The sequence below is a fragment of the Passer domesticus genome, chromosome 14, assembly GCF_036417665.1.
Source record: "Passer domesticus isolate bPasDom1 chromosome 14, bPasDom1.hap1, whole genome shotgun sequence".
Lineage (NCBI taxonomy): Eukaryota > Metazoa > Chordata > Aves > Passeriformes > Passeridae > Passer > Passer domesticus.
Genome location: NC_087487.1, coordinates 7,344,843 through 7,364,113, shown reverse-complemented (window position 1 = coordinate 7,364,113; position 19,271 = coordinate 7,344,843). Strand labels below are relative to the sequence as shown.

The following is a 19,271-nucleotide window of genomic DNA, read 5'->3' as shown; positions in this document are numbered from 1 at the left end:
TCCTTCACAAAAATACCATGCCAGTGTTTTCATATTCATTACCTGCATAAGAAAAGCTGATGTTTTTGCTAGAACAATCAAGTTCTTTCACCTCTTTCAGAAAGACTGGAAGATATTTGACTAGTTTTTACCTAATGTTACTTTTTGCATAAGCATTGTCAACATGGTTTGAAACAAATGACATTTTATGTAATAAGCAGCTGAGATGACATGGATATAATTCTGCCATACAGGCAGGTCTTTGAGTTCTATTTACCACCTTTTCTCAACACTATGTGGCCAAATCCTTCAAAATTCTTATTAAAATGGTAGATGTTTTAAAAGTTTAAATGCATAATAAAAGACACATATGTGGAACTTTCAAGTATCGCAACTGGTTCCAGTTGTGCTTTATCTTTTCTAACACCACACATCAAAGTCCTACTCAAAATATACAATTTGCATAGAAGATCACCAACCAGATGAAAAACACTACAGATTTCCCTGGGTTCCAAAACAGATGCATTCAGAACTCCCTTGGTAACATACACATCCAGTTTTGTAGTTGATTATCTGCTTTAAGCTGCATAAAATAAAGCATCACATTGAGTAACCTTGCATGTGTAAAAGCATGAAGACAGACTGGTTAACCAAAGCACTATTTAATGATTTCACTAAAATTTTTAAAGAACAAAGGAATAATGCAACTTATTCTTCTCTGCTTTTTCATATATTGTGGTATCTGAAGTTCTTCAAGAGGCAGATCTCAAAGAGCTGTGAGTACATAACCTGTTGCACTTCTATTTTTTAAAAGTCTTCTACATGTGCATGGATGACAACAAAGATGCAGTCCAAAATTTAAATTATACATCTCTTTAGAGCTTGAAGGAACTTTTGAGGCTGTTGTGATCTGTCTCATTTAGAGATTCCAATAGTAAGCGGGATGGTCTCTAGATTTTAATACTGTTACACTCACTTAGCAGCTGAGCTCAGTGAACTTAAGAGGACAGAGGAAACTTAACCTGCAGGCTGATGGGCCAGAAAAATATCTGTATAGTCTGGAAAGGTTAGCACATCATATCACAATATGCAGGTACAAAAAAATGTTTATGCATAGGCACTTGCTCATTTAATTCTAAAATTAAACAAACAAACAAACCAACGAAAACCTAACAAAAATTCCCGATGAAACATAGGTCTAAAATTCACAATAAAGAAGTTATTTTTTGGGAACTGTCACTAATTTTTTTTAAAAAATATGAGAAGACTATGCCCAAAGCTTCAAGTTGAGCATAAAATTATACACAAAGACAAATTTTTGTTGCAAATATTTACTCAAAAAGTAATAATTTACAGCAGTACTTTAACAGCTGTTCAAAACATGTAACATTCATTAAAAACGAAACTGTAAGTCAAAAGCACATTCTGAATGTTTCAAATGGAGCAATGAAATCAAAGGAGCAAGCTACTGTTAATCATATGCATTCCTAAATCTAGCTAATTAGAAGACAAAAATAACCCCCAAAACCAAAAAACCAAACCAAAACCAGCAGCCATCTTTCTGTACATAACTTAGACTACAAAAAGTCCTGAAATTGAACTGTACAATTCTACTTTATATGCCCTTGTATCCTATTAAGTTAGCAAGTAGCAGCTGCAAAATGGCAAAATGCATGCCAGGTGGTGTTTCCAGTTTGGAGTTTTCCTTATTTTTGCTTAAAACCATTTTTACATCAAAACATACTTTGGTGTGACTTACAGACCATTCCTACAGGTCTACAGCTAAGAGTAAATAAACCAATGGTAAAAGCCTAAGAGCTACAGTACTTTCAGCATTATGTCCTACTTTATACAGCTATGTTCGGTATTTCTGCACAGCCTGCACAGTGAAAACTCCACAAATATATTTTTTATTGTAATAATTTCACTTTCACTGAAAGTTTATTAAGGTAAGTTTACAGCCTGGCAGGATTACACCTGTACAGAGGTGCACAAATTCATATACTTCTGTTTACGTGCTTTTACAGACAGGAATGTGACACCAAGTTCCAAGGGTTATATTCACCTAAACTATCAGCAGACCAATAACCTTCATTGTAAGTGTGCTCCATATCAGCATCAGAAGCAAATTCCTACTCAATCCCCATCCACACTAAAGAATTTAGAAAAATACTTTCTGGGCGAACAAATCACCTTATCCTGGGCTAGTTAACTATAAAAAAATTAGAATTTATACCTCTTTTCAAGTATCAATCTAATAATATATCACATCCAAAAGACAGGAAGATATATTTTAACATGTTACCTTTTTGAAGCTTAATGAATTCAGTCATACATACACATACATGCTACCTCCATATGCAAACTTCCCTTTGGTGTCTCTTTCTCTTCTCCTCCCTTTTAAAATTTTTAGTCTTTAGCATCCATGAGCACACTCATCAGGAATGGTCCATGGTACTCTTACCATAGTTTAAAATAAACAATAAAATTAACACAGTTTCAGCTTGCTTCATTCTCATCTGTCTTGTTTGCAGTTGTTTCCATTCTGCTGGGATTGCTTTCTCTAGAAGTCTCATCTGTTTGTTCAGCGAGCTGTCCCGCCTTCTTTGATGAAGGTGCGACGTTACCTTTTTGGAGAATTTCAGTAGCTTCATGCTCCAGTACTTCTGATGGAGTTAAAGGCTCCAAATGAATACTGCCTTGCTCACTTATGTCTGAACTAACAGATTCAGGTTCATCCCTCTTTCTCAGGAACTGCTCAAAACTGACATCTTCACCCAGCGTCAGCTTTAAGTCCCTCACGTTCTTGGCTGAAAGCGCAGTTTCATCCCAGGAACGCACTTCAGTCTGCTCATTCAGAACAACGTCAGAGGAACTTTGGCACATTTTCATCTCACTTTCATCATGAGTACATTTTTGTTTCTCATCTACTAACTGTTTCCTGCTAGCTGAATCACAGTATGCTCTCTTCTCATGCAAAGAATTCTTTGAGCTGTTGCCAGGGAGTTCCAAACTACGATCGTTTTCTGTATTTGACAGTGATGAGTCTTCCCTCTTTTCAATGGATGCAACTCTTTTAGTTTGATTTCTATTGTGTTCTTTTGTTTCATCTGAAGAGTCATGCTCTTGTTTGCTGAAAAAAACCAAAACAAGTTACTTTTAGATATGATTTTTATAATTTTATGTCATAAATGAAATAAAGCAATGCTCAGCTATACTCTACAAAGTGACACTCAGAGGGGTATTAAAGATTTCCTCTTTGGGATTTGTCATGAGGCTTCATAGCAAGAAAGGCAGAATTTAACTAAACAGCTACATTTTCCTCAACTATTTACAAACTCAGCTTTGTATTTAGCAGTCAATTAATACTCTAGGTTCTTGCATTTCAGCTCCAGAAAGGAAGGCTCTCTTTGTGTGACACATGGAATTTCCCAAAATAACACCTGTAGCTCCTCTACCTGCACAGCCTCTTTGACACAGATGCAGATAAAATTGCTTTATACTTTTATACCACCAACTGACTCTGCAATGCTCATGAGAATAAAGCTAACAGCTGGAAACCTAAATTTAAAAATCCAAAATTTATTTGAGCAATCACAATCTGGATTCACTGAAAAAGTAAATCTGTGAAGCAGCATTTTCAGTCACCTTTCAGAGTAAAGCTGTGTGTTTATAAAAAGGAAACACAAATAGAAAAGCTCAGAGTCTATCTGAAATCAGGACTTACAACCAGACCAAGGGAGCAGCTGAAGCCACAGCTCTGAATGCAAGACATGAGTCTACAGAGTACAAACACCCCTACCTCAGGACACAGAAGCTGAAAAATTAAAGCAATTTAGTTTTCTTTTTTCTCATTGTACAGAAAAAGTAAGATTTAGGTGCCAAGTGAGGCAGAGGAAAGCTAGGCTCTTATCACTTGGTGTTTCAAAATCCTACTAGCTCAAGCTCTTTTGCTGCATTATTTAGAATATTTTATTATTTTGTATTGGTTATTTCATATTAGGATTTTAAAAACAACTCAGGGAAAAATTCTACAGGAAGAAGAAAAAACCCCAATCCTATTAAACAAGTGACATTTACACATCTGCATACAGAGTAGTTGCAAAGTGTGTGCAAACACTCCCTTCAGACTGTGGAAGAGGATTCTCCAGGTAACAAAACTTGTATTACAGCTGCATTTGCATTAACAGTTCGGTGTGATCCACTCCTTGTTGCTCCCACATAACTAGTTGAGGAATGACCTCCACACCAGAAAGGCCTTTGAAACCATGACTGAAGTATTTTAAGATCTGAAATGCTAAATTAAGTTCATAAAGCTACCTGACAATATAAGCTCAGTTTTCTTTCATTTGTCTACCATAACCCAAACACCCAGCAGAGAGCTGTAGTTTATTTTAGGACAACAGTAAAACATTTCAGCTGACCTCCAACTACTATCTGGAGGGGGGTGCTTCCCGCAAAATACCTTTAGTCCATACATTAGATGAGCTATAAATTATTTAAATTTATTGACTCTGAAAACCACATTAATTAAATAGCTTATCACAACATCACCACAATTGATTTTCTGTGTTTCTGTAAGAAAATGTTATCGCACAGATAGCAAGAAGTATCTCCTACAAACTTGTTAAGTCATCAGTTCTAACAAAATCTAACCTTTCAAAGGTTTCTTACAGAAAAAAAGAAAAAGCAAACAAACCCCTCAAAACTGCTTATGCCTAAATCTTCTTTGTCGATGTTGCATTAAAGGCAAATTTAATCTGCTGAAGTATGGTGCTGCCTCTATTATATTTAGATAATGTTATTAATCATAAATTAAATTATTCACAACCTCAGCGAGTCTTAATGGTTGTCTACAGGGTGCAAAGCACTTGACATAAAAAACAGCCTTACCACTTAAATTTTATGAAAACTATATACTAATATTAGATTGATCAACCACATGTATTCTCCTAAATCCAAAAAGCAGTCTAACCTCAAAACTTTAAAAAAATTTAAGCACATAGTATCAGAAGCACACCATGAATACTTCCTAACATTCATGTTCTAGCAGCTAACCAGCGTCTTAAACTGTAGTATAAACAATCACACATTATTAATTACATCTTAATCTGCAAATAGATGGCAAAAATATCTACAAAAAAGGATTGATTTCAGTAGCACTGTAAAAATACTCTTCTAATTAACAGAGAAATAATCAGGATAAATTAAATGAGAACACATTTTTTGGGTCAGGACTTCAAATACTCTGAAGTATTTAATCACGAGAAGCCACACCAGTGTAAGATGATGCAACACCAAATATTTAGCATTACTGATTTATATGCAAGAACTTAAAACAAGTATGTTGGAAATAGCCATTTGTCATAAAACAGTCACTGCTGTTAGATTCACTGACTTAGACATGAAGAGATCAGGTATTGCACATCTAAGGACAAAATATACTGCTCTTCTTGTCTCAATAATTAAAGTTGTGCCACTAAATTAAATGTGTGTGAATTGGATCCAATATTATTTTAAATCCATTATAAATGTTATTTTACATGATCAAATTTGAGAGATTTTTGTGTTCATGTTTTATATCTTATAAAGCAGATACCAACTGGCTCATTTATCTTGGTTTGGAAATGAGCAGAGTTTGTAATATTTTGTTGCAACCACATCTTTGCTATTTTGGTTTACTTTGGCTTCATGATGTACACTCTCAACCTTCATTTTGCTCAGGTGTAGTTTGAGAAAGCAGTCCCTTCTAATTTGTGATTGGCAGAAGTTGCATGAATAGACAGTAAACCATAGAAAATTATCACCTTGTGATGTTCCCCACACTTCTATGACGCAAGAAATCTTAAATCCCATACATCTCAAACATCAACAAAGGCAATACTTTCTCACATCTCTGAAGTCAGAGTGCTTCTGGATGCAAATAAACCAAAGATTGTGACCACCTCCAGGAAGTACAGCCTGTTGGTCCAATAGCTTGGGCAACTCTGAAACCTTTCTAGAACTCCCCAAAAATTCTTCACTCTACATGAACTTCTAGTTAGGAAGAATGAAAAAATGCCCTTTCATTGCCAATCCTTAAAAAAAAATTGCCCATAAAAAAGGAGCAGCTGAGCACAAAATTTCACCTTGAGATAGCCAACAGAATGGATCAGCCATAAAACCAAAGTGACTCAGAGTAAAAGTGAAGTAAGAACATTAATTTAGACACCTTGAAGCCTACATTCAGGTTTATCTGAAACTTTGATAGATGCAGACACTTAGGACTAATGGAAGAGCTCTGGAGTCAGTAACAAAAGCCAGACTCTAAAAAGCAGTTAAGCACAAATAGGAGTATCCTCATTCCTGAAATTCAGTCTCATTGCTTGTGCTGCTCTCACACAATAAAACTGTACATATTTGCACACATACACAAAGCTCAGACCATGAGCCACTGTCTTCCCAGCCATCTCTCATGTTTTCTTATAATCAAAGGCTCACTGGGTAAGCAGAACGAACTCAGCTGGATTTTTTTGCCAAACATTTCTTTTTTGTCCACACCTAACCAAAAGTAACTTTTTCTGGGATGACTGCAGTTTTAAGAATTTCTAGAAATCAACTTTAAGTGGCTCATGGTATCTTCCAGACACTCAACTGAATCACAGGCAGCATTAAGAAATTTAAATTTATTTACATCCAAAAGAATGGAAAGGTCATTGGATTTGGGATTTTTAGGTGTTGGCTTTTTTTTTTAATTAATCCCATCTTCTTGCAAAAATTCCCTATTTTGACAGATGTAACTTTAAATGCTGCACAGTTACATTTAACAGAAAACCAGGAACAAACATTTACTTTGTTTGTATGACTTTCCAAACAAAGATAAAACATAACTGGCTAGTCAAACAGTGACACTCTACATCCTAAAAATAAAAAAAGATAGGTTAAGCCACATGCAAATGAAATTTCAATTCTCTGACCATAAGCTAAACTGGTTATATCATGCATATTCATGCTCTGCCCTTGCAGGTATGGTCCAATATGTTGTATTATTCATACAAATTGTTGAGATCATAAGAGAGGTTTAATACTAAGTCAGGCAGGTTTGTTTTAATGATTTAGGCGTGCTTTTATGAGTTTTCCACAAGAGTAACTTTTCCAAGATCCTCACACAAATGGAAACAGCATGTCACAAGGCAAATTGAGTCTACATGAACCATTTCCACAAATCTCTTGTATAAGTAAGTACCCTGAGAAGCATTTAAAATGCAAGTTTGAAACTTAAATTTCTGTAGCAAAGCTGCAAAAGAACAGAAGGACAATATTCCAAATAAGCATTTAAAAGACATAGAATTCACATAATTTCAAATCCAAGTTTCTATCTAGTGTCACCTCTGGAAAATTCTTAGAGAATGTTTCTGAAAGCCACAAAAAATTGCAATCACATTGCATTCTTCTTGTTGTCAGAAACCTGAATGAAAGTGAAGTAAGAATTCAACTTCCTCTGAAATGAACAGCATGCTCACAATGAAAACACAAAGCCACTATGCTTTTTTGAATGCTGCTGTGTCAAAACAAAATCAAGTCCTGCAAGAAAAGCCTGTAGTAGGTAAGTGATGCTTGAAGCTGAACAGCAGCATTCAAGATGGAACACAGCTTCTGTCAGAAGGAAAAAAAGTAGCAAAAAGAGTAAAGACTTTAGGGTACTGAGTAAGTGTGCAGATGCTCAGTTACAAAATATGTGGAAGGGACCATGGATGACAGGATCCTTGTCATTATTAGCAATACTAAACAGCTGCAGAAGCTCACTATCACCAGACCTGTGATTGAGTACTAAAAGTCAAGAGGACAAAAAAACTGGTCAAAATGAATTAATCTCAAAGAATTTGATTATTCAGAAAAAGGAAGTGCTGCAAATCAAGAAGCTTGCATTCACCAAAACCAAACTCTTACAATTAGGAAGTTGTATCAGTGAAGGATCCTTAACTGAGGTAAGCTTTATCTATTATGCTGTTTTCAGGCTAAGAAATGAGAGATTTAATCAAAACATATCCACTGTAAACAGGAGACTGGGTTTGGAGGAACATTACAAGTTGACCATGGCAAAAGCAAAGCTCATCAAATATCCTGATGGATAAATTTGCCATAGATAATCTAGAACTGAAGATGAAATCAGAAGCAGTAAAATCAAAAGCAGCCAATGTCCCAGCAGCTTGAGTAGAGCATCCTTGAAGATGAGAGATGATCCCAAAAGAACAAGGTGTGAAATCAACTGGAACTGTAGCTGCTCCACCCTCAGAATCAAGGCTTAATAAATGTATGTACTTCCATTATATGCTTTCCTCCTCTCACAGTATTTTGGAGCAAAAAGCAGCTTAGCTACCAGAGAGCAAAGCAGCTAACAAATTTCTTTGGCCAAGACTCAGTTTATGTAGTTACATGCAACAGAAGACATTGAAAGCATATTTTGCCACTATATACCATAAAGTCACTGGCAGAAAAAAAAAAGTAACTTACTTGAATATTAAATTGATCAGGACTCTTGTATGTTTTAGTGAACACCCAAAAAACGACAAAGCCTTTTAATTTCAGAAGGGATCAAGTTCAGAACAAAACAGGCTTTGATGTCAGCCCATATACATCACCATTTACTCACTACTCTAGCTTGGGATGATACTGACAGACTGGAGCAGGGAAGAAAGGCTGCACATGAGCAGCAAGGGAACACTGCACCATGTAAGTGACACTCCTGGTAAGCCTCTCTTCAACAGAGCACAGCCCCCAAAAAGCTGCCAATCAATGCTGTAAAGCAGAGAACATTATCAAAAAAGGCCTTTGACTACAGTATTTGGAGAAAAGACCAGACGTGCTGTCTAAAAGATGCAAGAAGAGAATACCACAGCTTCAATGCATGAAGAAAAAGGAAAAGGTCTGGTCAGATCCTTGTTTGCTTACATACCAAAATAATCCCAAGCTGGACTGGGTTCAATTTTCTGGTCCACAATGATGTATCAGTGAGCCAAGGCAGTATAGGATACCTGCTCACTTTCAACTGCCCTGCAACAAAAATGTCTTCTGTCAGTTCATTTAAAAATATGTTAATGGTTGTGCAAAGCAGAGAGTTGAGCAATTAGAAGAGTACTCGCATAGTTATTAAATCTTACTTCCTCAGCACAAGGTGGATCACCAAATAAACAAGGAGACTTATGTAAAATAAAAATTTAGAGAACAAATTCTGCTGGAACATCCCCAGCTAGGTTATCTGTATTACTAATGGCAGGATTCTGGTCCAAAGACAGGCTCTGTGTAACAGTACACAGAGTTCATGGAACACATCTGATCATTAGCAATAAAGATGAGTTTTAAAACGCATACAGACAATCCAATATATAATAAAAGACACCCAAAGACACCATGTGAGAGATGCAAGAGAAGATCCAAAAGTGTTCAAGAGCATAACTGAGTCATTGTTTCCAATGATGAAGTGATTCTGAAGAGTCCCATTAAAAAGTCATTGAATTATAGGTCAAAGAATTGGAAGAAACATTCAGAGATCATTGAGAAACTATACAGCAGAAGTTATGAATATTGTCTGCAAGTTCCTCTTTCTCCAAAGCAAAGAGTACCACTAAGAACCAGCCCACAGAAAGATCAACTATTTTTCTGTACTCTGTACAGCAAATTATTAATTAAAATATCTGCTACAGAGGCATACTCTTCAGTTTAACAATGATATATTCTTGTCCAAGTATCAGAGAACTAGCATAGGGAACAGGACAAGATTCACTGAAATTAAGTCTGTGTCTAACAGTTTCAAAAAGCACTATCATTGATTTTCTATCACTTCTTATGGTACCACTAACTAATTTTATGTCAGCATCAGAACTCTCAAAAATAATGGCTATCTGCATCTGTCCTACTCTAACATCTTGCAGAAACAAACCTGCACATAGTCTTGACTTTACTTCAAATCTTTTCAGTGCTCACCCATCTGCTTCTGAGTAATACATCTATGTATCCATACATTCAACATTGCTACATATTTCCATCTGTCCCTGTAATGCACTCAAGACAGCAAGATCCTTTTGCAGTAGTGATGACAGCCTGCCACTGCTGTATTAGTGTATCAGCTGTACATCTTCAGCCACCATTCAACATATCTATAACCTTTCCTTCCATACATTTCAGCAGGCATTTATTCCTAACACCTAATGCCAGATCCAAATACAAAAGCTAACATTTCCACAAGTATCATAGCTCAACGCTTGATTTTGTCATTGTTTGAGTTTCACTGAAAGCTAGACTACTAGAGGACCCCCTCTTACCAGCCACTTTATGGAAACCAAGAAAGAAAATACTAAATAAATATTAAATAATCTATTTGGGAAATCTCCAAAACTCAATGAAGATTGTTTTATGCTTATAGGCCTAAGAAATTATCACTCTGTTGGAAGAGATCTCACCATGCATGAGACTATCTAAACTTCTTTTACAATCCTGCTAAAGGCTAGATGGGTTGTCAGGATTAAACCATTTTGTTTTATCTTGTAATGCATTTCTTTGCAGTCAGACTGACATTTTTCATTCTGTATCTATTCTGAAATGGTATGAAGAAAACACAAGTGTTTGATTTAACTGACACACCTTTAAACCTTGAATTAAGGCATAAACTACACTTAAGGCCTCAGAAGCTGTTCCAGGACAATCAGGGAGAGCTTGGCACCTCTGATTCTTCCAAGGTTTAAAAAACCCCAAACTAACAGAACCTGAAACACAACCTCCACAATACTGCAGGTTTTTCTTCAAATCATTAAAAAACCCTGATTAATACATACTAATTCCTCTGTGAAAGTCAGAATAAAAAATCTAATACAAAGCAATATGCCTTGGTCATATGAAGAACATAATATTTAAAATAATTCCTAAGTATTTTTAAATATTAAGACTGAACTTGTCCTACTTCAGTAAAGGACATTGTTTTTGTATTCATATTCATATTACATAAAGAATATAAACCACTAATTTGATAAACCTAGTGTTAAGCAGAAGGTAACAATCTCACTGTATATAGACAGGTCAGAATTGAGAAGTTCCAACATCACAACAATTATTTATCTTTCTTCAAACTGATTTTGTTTTAGCTGCAATAGGTACTTGTTTTATCTCTTCATTCTTGCAGTTGTGGACATGGTAAGATGAAAAAAAGCACTAGTACAGTAAAGGCCTGTGTTCATCCATACATTTCAAATTCTACAGAATTCAAAAGAAACCCAAGTTCAAAGTGGAAATTTTGGCCATCACCAAACTAATAGAAAGAAAACATTAAGCAGTAAAATAAAACTTACTGAGACACTTGTGCAGCAGTTGCATTATCTGTGGAAACTGAAAATAAAAACATAGGATTTAATTAAGACTATTTTAAAATGTGGAAATACAGAAATACTCACTGTTAAATGCATGTACAGAAATAATGCAACTCAAAATAGGACTGTGATAACACAAGAGACATCCACACGTAAATATTTATATACTGTATAAAGAAGACACCACATGTACTCACCTTTCTCTACAATAACTTGACAAGTATGAGTCTGGTTCTCACTCAAATGTGTGGCCATGTTATCCAAGCCAGAAACATCAGCCAGGAAATCACAGTTAAGACACACTACAGTCACACCTCTAGGAAATAAAAATCAAAAAGGAAGTGTAATTACAACACAGTCATAGAAACACTTTTCTTAACTTACAGCAACTGGACAGACTATAAAAAAAAACAACTTCAGATGATTCACAAAAACATAATCTTACTTTTTCTACTGCAATTAGTATCAGGAAATTCCCATCAATGAGCAGGGCATCTCCATGCTGGATATAGTACAAAGAACATGACTTTAGACAGAAATTTATCTGTACAGCATGAGTTTCTCTGATTGGATGGTTGGTTTTTTTTCTTTCCCTGAACCCCTCCCCATTTTGCATTTTATAAACAATCAAAGAATACTACTAATAAAAAAATTAAAACTGCTCAGAATTAAGTTCATAAATGTGGACAAATAAGTATTTGTCACTGATCAGAACACTGGTATTGGAAAACCTAAGAGTTTCATTTCTCAGCTCTAAACTGTGGAAATGCAAGAGGTTATAATCTCAACCTAAGTTATCAGTGCAACATCAGAAAGTAAAACCATAATGATCTGTAAGTGAAAAAAGCTGAATTACCGTAGCTTTTCTGAATGCTTCTTGAAGATCCAAAACCTTTTACTTGGACGAGCACTGTGAAAACTGAATATATGAAAACGTGACCACTGAGACTGGTTTTCTTGAATACATTATTCTGCATAACCCCTTCACTAGTCGTGGTACTGCAATTTGCTTAGGACAAAACATGAAAATAGAAGCCTAATACTGAACTGCATTATTCTTAAATGTTAATTTGCTTACAGCTTACAAACTTATGAATCTCAGCTTCAGTTTAAAACATTGGCTCCCTTGTAAATCAGCTTGGGAGGTGAAAAGCTAAACTTTACTGGCACAGTCCTGGAAGAACATACTTTTACTTTTTTTACTTTTCCACCAGCAATTCAGCTTTTGAAGAACCATGGCTGTAGCTACAGAGTGCATCCTAAAAGAGCTAAAACTTAGCTGCATTTGTACTTCCTAAAGAGATGGCTTTCAACAAGACATGAAACTTTTAGATAACCTGTAAGTTGTCTCTTATGCAGCTTAAGTATGTGCCAACACTGTTCTCTGCCATGGAACAACGTGCAGGCAGCCAAGTACAGGGGCTGCTCCTCCACAAACACCCTCCCTCCCTCTAAGTCCTCCTCACCATCACTTTTTCCTTACACTCACCAAAGAGGTGATGGTAGGTGCTGCAAAGGATCACAGTAGGAGATGCACTAGTGCATCAAGGGGACAAAGGACAAAAGATTGGCCATGTTATCGCACAGATGAATTTGGCCTGCCATCCAGGCCACTGGCAACAGGAACCATTTACCTTAGATCCCTCTTTCAGTAATTTTTTTAATTGTACAGTTGGAATTAAGCACATTATTTCATTGGTTTTTTAAGCATGCCAACAATAGATTACACACATAAAAGCACACAAACTATTTCAGCCTAGGACTTCTACGAGCATTGAAATTGGTATAGGTCAATACAGAGTGTATCTAAAAACTTGGATCACAGATTCAAGAATCCTAGTGTTTACAAATGCCAAGGAATTTCCTATGTATATGAATTCAGAAAGAAAATCACATTCACTATTTGCCACAATACAAGTGGCTTCTTCAGGCCACAGGAGTAACAAGCAGGTTTTTAAAATTTTGTTTTACTGTCATCTGTATCTAATTATTGTATAGTATAATTCTATGGCTCTGAAAACTATGCATTTGTTTTCTTAACAGGCTTTTTTACAGCTATCACCGCTAATGCCCTATGCTGCCCCAAAACTGCTGACAAAATGAAATGTTATTTCTGTGGATGAGCAGAAGTAGTGTAAGAAAAAGTATCCACTTCAGTTTGCTATTTGAGATATCCTTCAAAACTGAGCACAGACTTCACTAGTGAAGCTGTGGCCTGTATGTGTTCAGCACTTGTAAAATCAGATGAGTCATTCAATCTGAAACCCAGAAAACAGGGAAGTCATTATTTGCCAAGTCAGGCTGAAGTGACTATGGAATATACCACAGAAACTCTGAAACAAAGGTGCAATACTGCCTGAACCATTGGATTTTTAAAGCAAAACAAGCATGTGGAGTCTATGCCTTTGCTAAGAAACAAAAAATCCAACCTTATGCATTTCCCACCAGTCTGAGGACCCAGTTGAAAATTCACCTGACAAACATTTACACCTTACACGAACTTAAGAAGTATTTACTAAGCCAATAAAAACTTTGAAGAGTTCTTACCTCATCATGTGATTCACATAAGCTTTGCTACAGCTGGTGTTGTATCTGCATAAACTACAGTGGACGTATGCATGAAAGTGATTCGCAAAATCTTTTATTTCTGAGAAACACTCAATGCATTTGTGAGTTCCCCCATGATACCTAATAGTAACAAGAAAAATTTATCAGTTAATAGCAACACTTTCAGAAGACATAACTATTAAAAACTTTTTGCTCCAAGTAAGTAGCCAGCTTGTCTATACTAGGGAGAAATGAGGAACTTAAAAATGCATCAGCTAAATACTTAAAGTTACACTATCTCTTGGAAACCAGAGATAATGCAGTGGATGAGAACCTCCATCTTCAGCTGCTGCTGTTGTCTCTGTGGACTTGAGAAGTATTTCCAATAATTATTTCCATCCATCACAATGCACTGAAAAAGCCTTTGGCTTTTCTATCACCCCAATATTACCCACAAACTTTGAAACATCTACAAAGCAAGAATATAATCCTGCTCTTCCCCAGTTTCGCTGTCTGGTTTTGGATCTCTCCCAGAGCTACACACTGAGAAAGTTAGAAACTGGAGGGGTAACATCTTCCATCTCTTGACCAAAAAAAAAAAGTTAACTCATCATAACCAAAGAAACTACACTCCAGTGTAATAAACAGTCCACAAAACACCCATGAAAATTTTAACAAAAGGAAAGCAAACCCCAATAAGTTGTCAAGATAAGGACAACATTCACCCAATAGCTTGCTTTTACTTCCTTGATTTATTTTAATTAGCCCCCCCAAAATGCCCTCCTAGGACAGACAGGATTTTCTCTTTTAACTAACAGGTTCAAATCAATAAAAGAAAAGAAAAAAATTTAAAAAAATTAAAAATAAAAATAAAGGCTCCATGCAGTGAAAATTTCTAAATATGACACAGAGAAGTTCGCAAAACACTTGTTCTTCCATCTTAAAGTAGTCTGCCATCACCACAATCGGTGAATGAAGATTCAGAATTACAACCACAGTAATAGTATGTGGAAAGTTTATGCATCTGCTTTCTTGGCAAACCTGAGGTGCCAGAGCTTCTATATTAAAGCATTAAAGTTACTGAAAGACCATTAAATGATCAGTTATGTTCCAAGTGCACTTAAAGACAATTTTAATGCTAGCATTTTACCTTAGATTATGAAAAGCTACATTTGTAGGTTCTTTTTTTTTCCTGCTGTTCGTCCATGCATTTTGTTTCCTTGATGTAGATTGTTTTGATTTTCCTCTTGATTTACTTGTATTAGATTTGTTATTATTTTTAGTGGTTGTATTTTTAGCTTTAGGTGATAACTGAAATGTGGAACTGCTTGTACTAACAGAAGATGTAGCTGATGATCCTGACTGATGAGATCCCAAAGATGCTCGAATAGTCACCTACAAATGAAATTTTAAAAAATTGTTTAGATAGAAGTTCTCCAAGTTCATACTTCTATTTGTCTCAAAGTTTAAGCCACTTTACAGCATAAATCACAGCATAAGAAACTCAACTTATTAAAGATTACTTTGAAAACTACAAAACACTGGACTAGAGTCAACCTTTAATAGCCAACTGGATGGTTAAAAAGTTCACTTTGGTTGAAATAGTTAGTCATGGCAAAACACGTTTTCTTTCCAGAGCTGCAACTGGCTAGATCCTGCTTTCTTAAACGCAAAAAATGTAGCAAAAGTGTCAGGCCAAATCAGCCCTGCTAAGAAGAATATCAAACACTCACCTTTGTTCCAGGAGGCAAGCCTTCTAATTGCTTGGGTTTCCTAAATGTTCGGTGATGCTGAGTCTTGTGATCCATTTTTTCTTTGCATGTTAAAAACTGCAGTCTGCATTTAGTGCAACGGTATATTCCCTTTTTCTTTTAAAGACAAATGACAATCTATAGTAAGCATGGATGGCATGACAAAACTCTAGCCTAGGTTGTCTCAAGCAATGCTCATGCAGTTCCTAAAACATTAACAAACAACCTCCTAATATTATACAAAGATAAGATACCCTGTAGGAATTAGGTACTTGCAAGTGCAAGGCAGTACAGCTACTAAGAGGAGGAGGAATCAGATTCCCAGTTACAAGACACTTCATTATGTTTTTATTTACTTGAACTAGTGGCAGGTTTGTTAGTAACCTCAAGAAAAGCAGAATCAAATCACTAAAATGTAATGAAGAAACCAAACAGCAAGAAGACTCTTCCAAGGATATTCAGAGATTACTTTAAACAGGAAGCTGCTATCACACAAAAACAAGACAATTCCCTTAAAGATTTCTGAAATTCTTCTAATTCATTCTTACCAACTACTCTTACCCAGTAACAACCATACAAATCAGTCATGTTTGTTTTTTCAGAGGGAGATGCCTTAAATTGTTTAGCATTTTTCTAGCATTAAGGATTGAAAAGATCTGCTTACCTGATGCCTCATGTAATGATGCATATATGGTGCTCCAATTTTAATAACTTTGAGGCAAAATGGGCATAGTAAATGTTTTGTGTTCTCGTGAACCGTTCTAAAATGTGTTTCTACATCTGAAAAAGCTGAGGATCTGTAGCTGCACACCTAAAAGAAGAAGTTGGACTTTTTTGTTACAAGTTTACTGATAGGGAAGACAGGGGAGTGGTGTAATCTAAATACAAAAGTCACTCTGAGATACCTGGCAAACATACGGCATTTCACCTGGCTTATGATTGTCCTTCATATGCTGCAAAAGAACTTGCTCTGTTTCAAATGATAATTCACAGATTTTACAAATCGCTAGAGAAAGTGAAAAACAAGAAAAAAGTAAAAATTTTATAGAGATCATATGTACATAAATTATAATACATATATATAAAAATATATACAAAAATATATACATACATACATGAAATGTATATATCATTAAAGATAAAGAAATCAATTGATTATTCTACTCTTTAGAAGAAATTCCCTGTACAGTTTCAGAAAGCCAGGAAGGCAAGGGCCTTAAACATGAGGTCTTAAAGTAAATGTTTCAATTAAAAATAAATAAACAAAAAATGCAAGGAAAAAACCTAAAGGCTTTTAAAAATACTTTTTTACATATATATTGCTCTCAAAACAAAAAAAAAAAGTGTTCTGTTCCTACATTAAATCTCAAGATTATTGTTATTCAAATACAATAGATTTATTCTGAAATTACAATCCAGGAAATAAAAGTCGGGAATTTTAAAAATTTTTGGCTTAGAAAAAAATTCAACTCACTGGACGACTCGTAAGGCGTGTGTGTGCTCTCGATGTGGCACTGCAGCTGGAACGGCGTGGGGAACTGCCGGTAACAGTGCTGGCAGGTGGTGTGGCTTTCCCAGCTTTCATTGCTCTGCTTCTCAAGCTCCAAGTGATGCTTCATGTGGTTCATAAACCTTTAAATTACAGTGAGCAGGTGCAAAAAACTACATTTGAACATTCCCTATACACATCATATGCAAGATGTATGGGATTCTTTAGAAATTTTACTCTGTAAGGACTTCTCAATTAAAAAGAAAAGTAGTGTTTGCTAAAAAAACCAGGCAACAAACTTAAAGCTGACGAGAAATCTTGACTTCAAGGAACACACATTAATCTAAAACATGTTCTAAGACTAAATCTATTACATTTCTCATGTTTGCATAGACAAAATACTTGCCTTGAAATATAGGGAAATAAAGACAACAAGAACACAGCAACTGTTCACACTTTGTTCCCCACCAGCAATCTCGAAACCCCATTCTGAAACACATGTAACTTTAGCTCTGCTGAAAACTATTACACAGCAAGAATGTATCTGAATTTGGACACACAGCTTTATGTGAAACCATGGCAGGAATTCCAGGAACATTCTTTGTCTAACACATTTAGGCCTGACATTGAATTATGAAGGACGGTTATCAAAAATGCCTCTGTGCAGCCAACATTAAGACTGGCAGAAACTGGTATGGTACTACTTTAAGTTACCAGCTTTTCCTCATTGATCTGCCCACCTGTCTGAAGTAGGAACCTATTCTGGCTGAGAAGTCCAGGCACCCATGGCAGCATCAGCAGATCACTGTTGCTGGTGGAGCAGCACAAGGACAGGTCACTGCAAACCCACTACAGCTCAACTTCCAAAATTCCTGTTCTGAATTGATTTCAGTATAGCCAGAGGAACTATTAAACCTAAGTCACATTCACAAAACTAATGCAGACCTTGGAATTGGATAAAACAAATGAGCAAAGAGAACAGTCTCTTGAGCTCAAGCTTGTACTATCATTCAATTGCTTAAAAAACAGAAACAAGAAAACCAGAAAAAGCCAACTGAGTCTCCCCAGTTTTCTAAGCAGACAAAAAACTGACACTATTACTGCATAATGCCTTAAGAGAAAATTACTGCAATGGTATGTCCAACCACAAATCTTTTAAAGAAAGCAGTGGATTACCATGATGAATCTCTCTTCTGCTCTTCTGAACATAAGTCAAAAAAGTTACTTTAATTAGGATGGTAAGATGTATTTATTTTGTCCACTATACATAAAAGTGCAAAATAGACCATGGAATAAAAATTCTTAAGTTATAGAACTATGGAATAAAGCTACAAAGTTACAGCCAAAATTAATATGGTTAAAGTCAATGCTACAGAAATTAAACAAAAAAAAAAAAAAGGCTCGTACATTTTTAATGGCTTGCTGTGGAACACATAGGCACCATAGCACCAATTGCTTACTACATAATGCTGAGTAGAAAACAGTGCCTATTTAATGATTAATAGCAAATGTCATTGTTTTAATTACAGAAAACTTGTTTTTTTCAATAATATGTGTCTAATGTTAGCATAAACCTGCTCATTTTAACTTGCAGACTGTGCCCTTTGAAACAATAGTCCATTTTTCAATTTTACATTCTGCTATTTCAGCTTCCCTTGAAGAGTGCATGTAAAAAAAAGTTCAGTGACCTTAACTTCCAAAGGAACGATGACACAAACTTGTCTACCTACTAAAACAGCTTACTGGGGTTTTATCAGCATTTGGAAGTAAAATTACTCCAACAAAATAACAGATGTTACATAAGTGAACTACTGACTATTAGTCATTGTGTGTCCCTAAAGGGAATTAACACTCGCATCTACCAATATCGCCATCAATCCAGATGGCAAACTGAAAAATCCTTTGTGTTGCCCTTTCTAACCCCGAAGTCCTACAACTGCTCTTAGTAAAACTCTGTGTTTATGTTAAATACCACTAAAATTTACACTCTAATCTGTAAAAACTTCTAAGTTATGGCCATACATGCAAAGTAAAAATTAATTCAATTTCTGTTTAGTCACGCAATATTATCAGTTTTCAGTACAAAAGGAACTCTGCTCCAGAAACACAAAATTTTAATACATGAGACTACTATGGACTGTGATTAATGAATAATTAAGGAAATGA

General features: G+C 35.6%; 1 protein-coding gene across 7 annotated transcripts in view; it reads right to left on the bottom strand.

The window, feature by feature from the left end:
* Window positions 1–625: 625 nt before the first annotated feature.
* The window catches only part of ZNF280D (zinc finger protein 280D), a 39,832-nt gene continuing 21,186 nt past the window's right edge, over window positions 626–19,271 (bottom strand). For 6 of the 7 annotated variants that reach the window (XM_064389208.1, XM_064389209.1, XM_064389210.1 and 3 more), the window contains 10 exons: window positions 17,091–17,248; window positions 16,522–16,622; window positions 16,281–16,427; window positions 15,599–15,733; window positions 15,016–15,260; window positions 13,866–14,006; window positions 12,175–12,237; window positions 11,516–11,634; window positions 11,301–11,337; window positions 626–3,112 (listed from right to left, as the gene is read on the bottom strand). In XM_064389208.1, the coding sequence (XP_064245278.1) occupies window positions 2,479–3,112; window positions 11,301–11,337; window positions 11,516–11,634; window positions 12,175–12,237; window positions 13,866–14,006; window positions 15,016–15,260; window positions 15,599–15,733; window positions 16,281–16,427; window positions 16,522–16,622; window positions 17,091–17,248 (1,780 nt within the window). In that variant the 3' untranslated portion in view covers window positions 626–2,478. Of the gene's footprint in view, window positions 3,113–8,914; window positions 9,013–11,300; window positions 11,338–11,515; window positions 11,635–12,174; window positions 12,238–13,865; window positions 14,007–15,015; window positions 15,261–15,598; window positions 15,734–16,280; window positions 16,428–16,521; window positions 16,623–17,090; window positions 17,249–19,271 lie in introns of all 7 variants that reach the window. The other variant, XR_010347662.1, reaches the window with a different exon arrangement.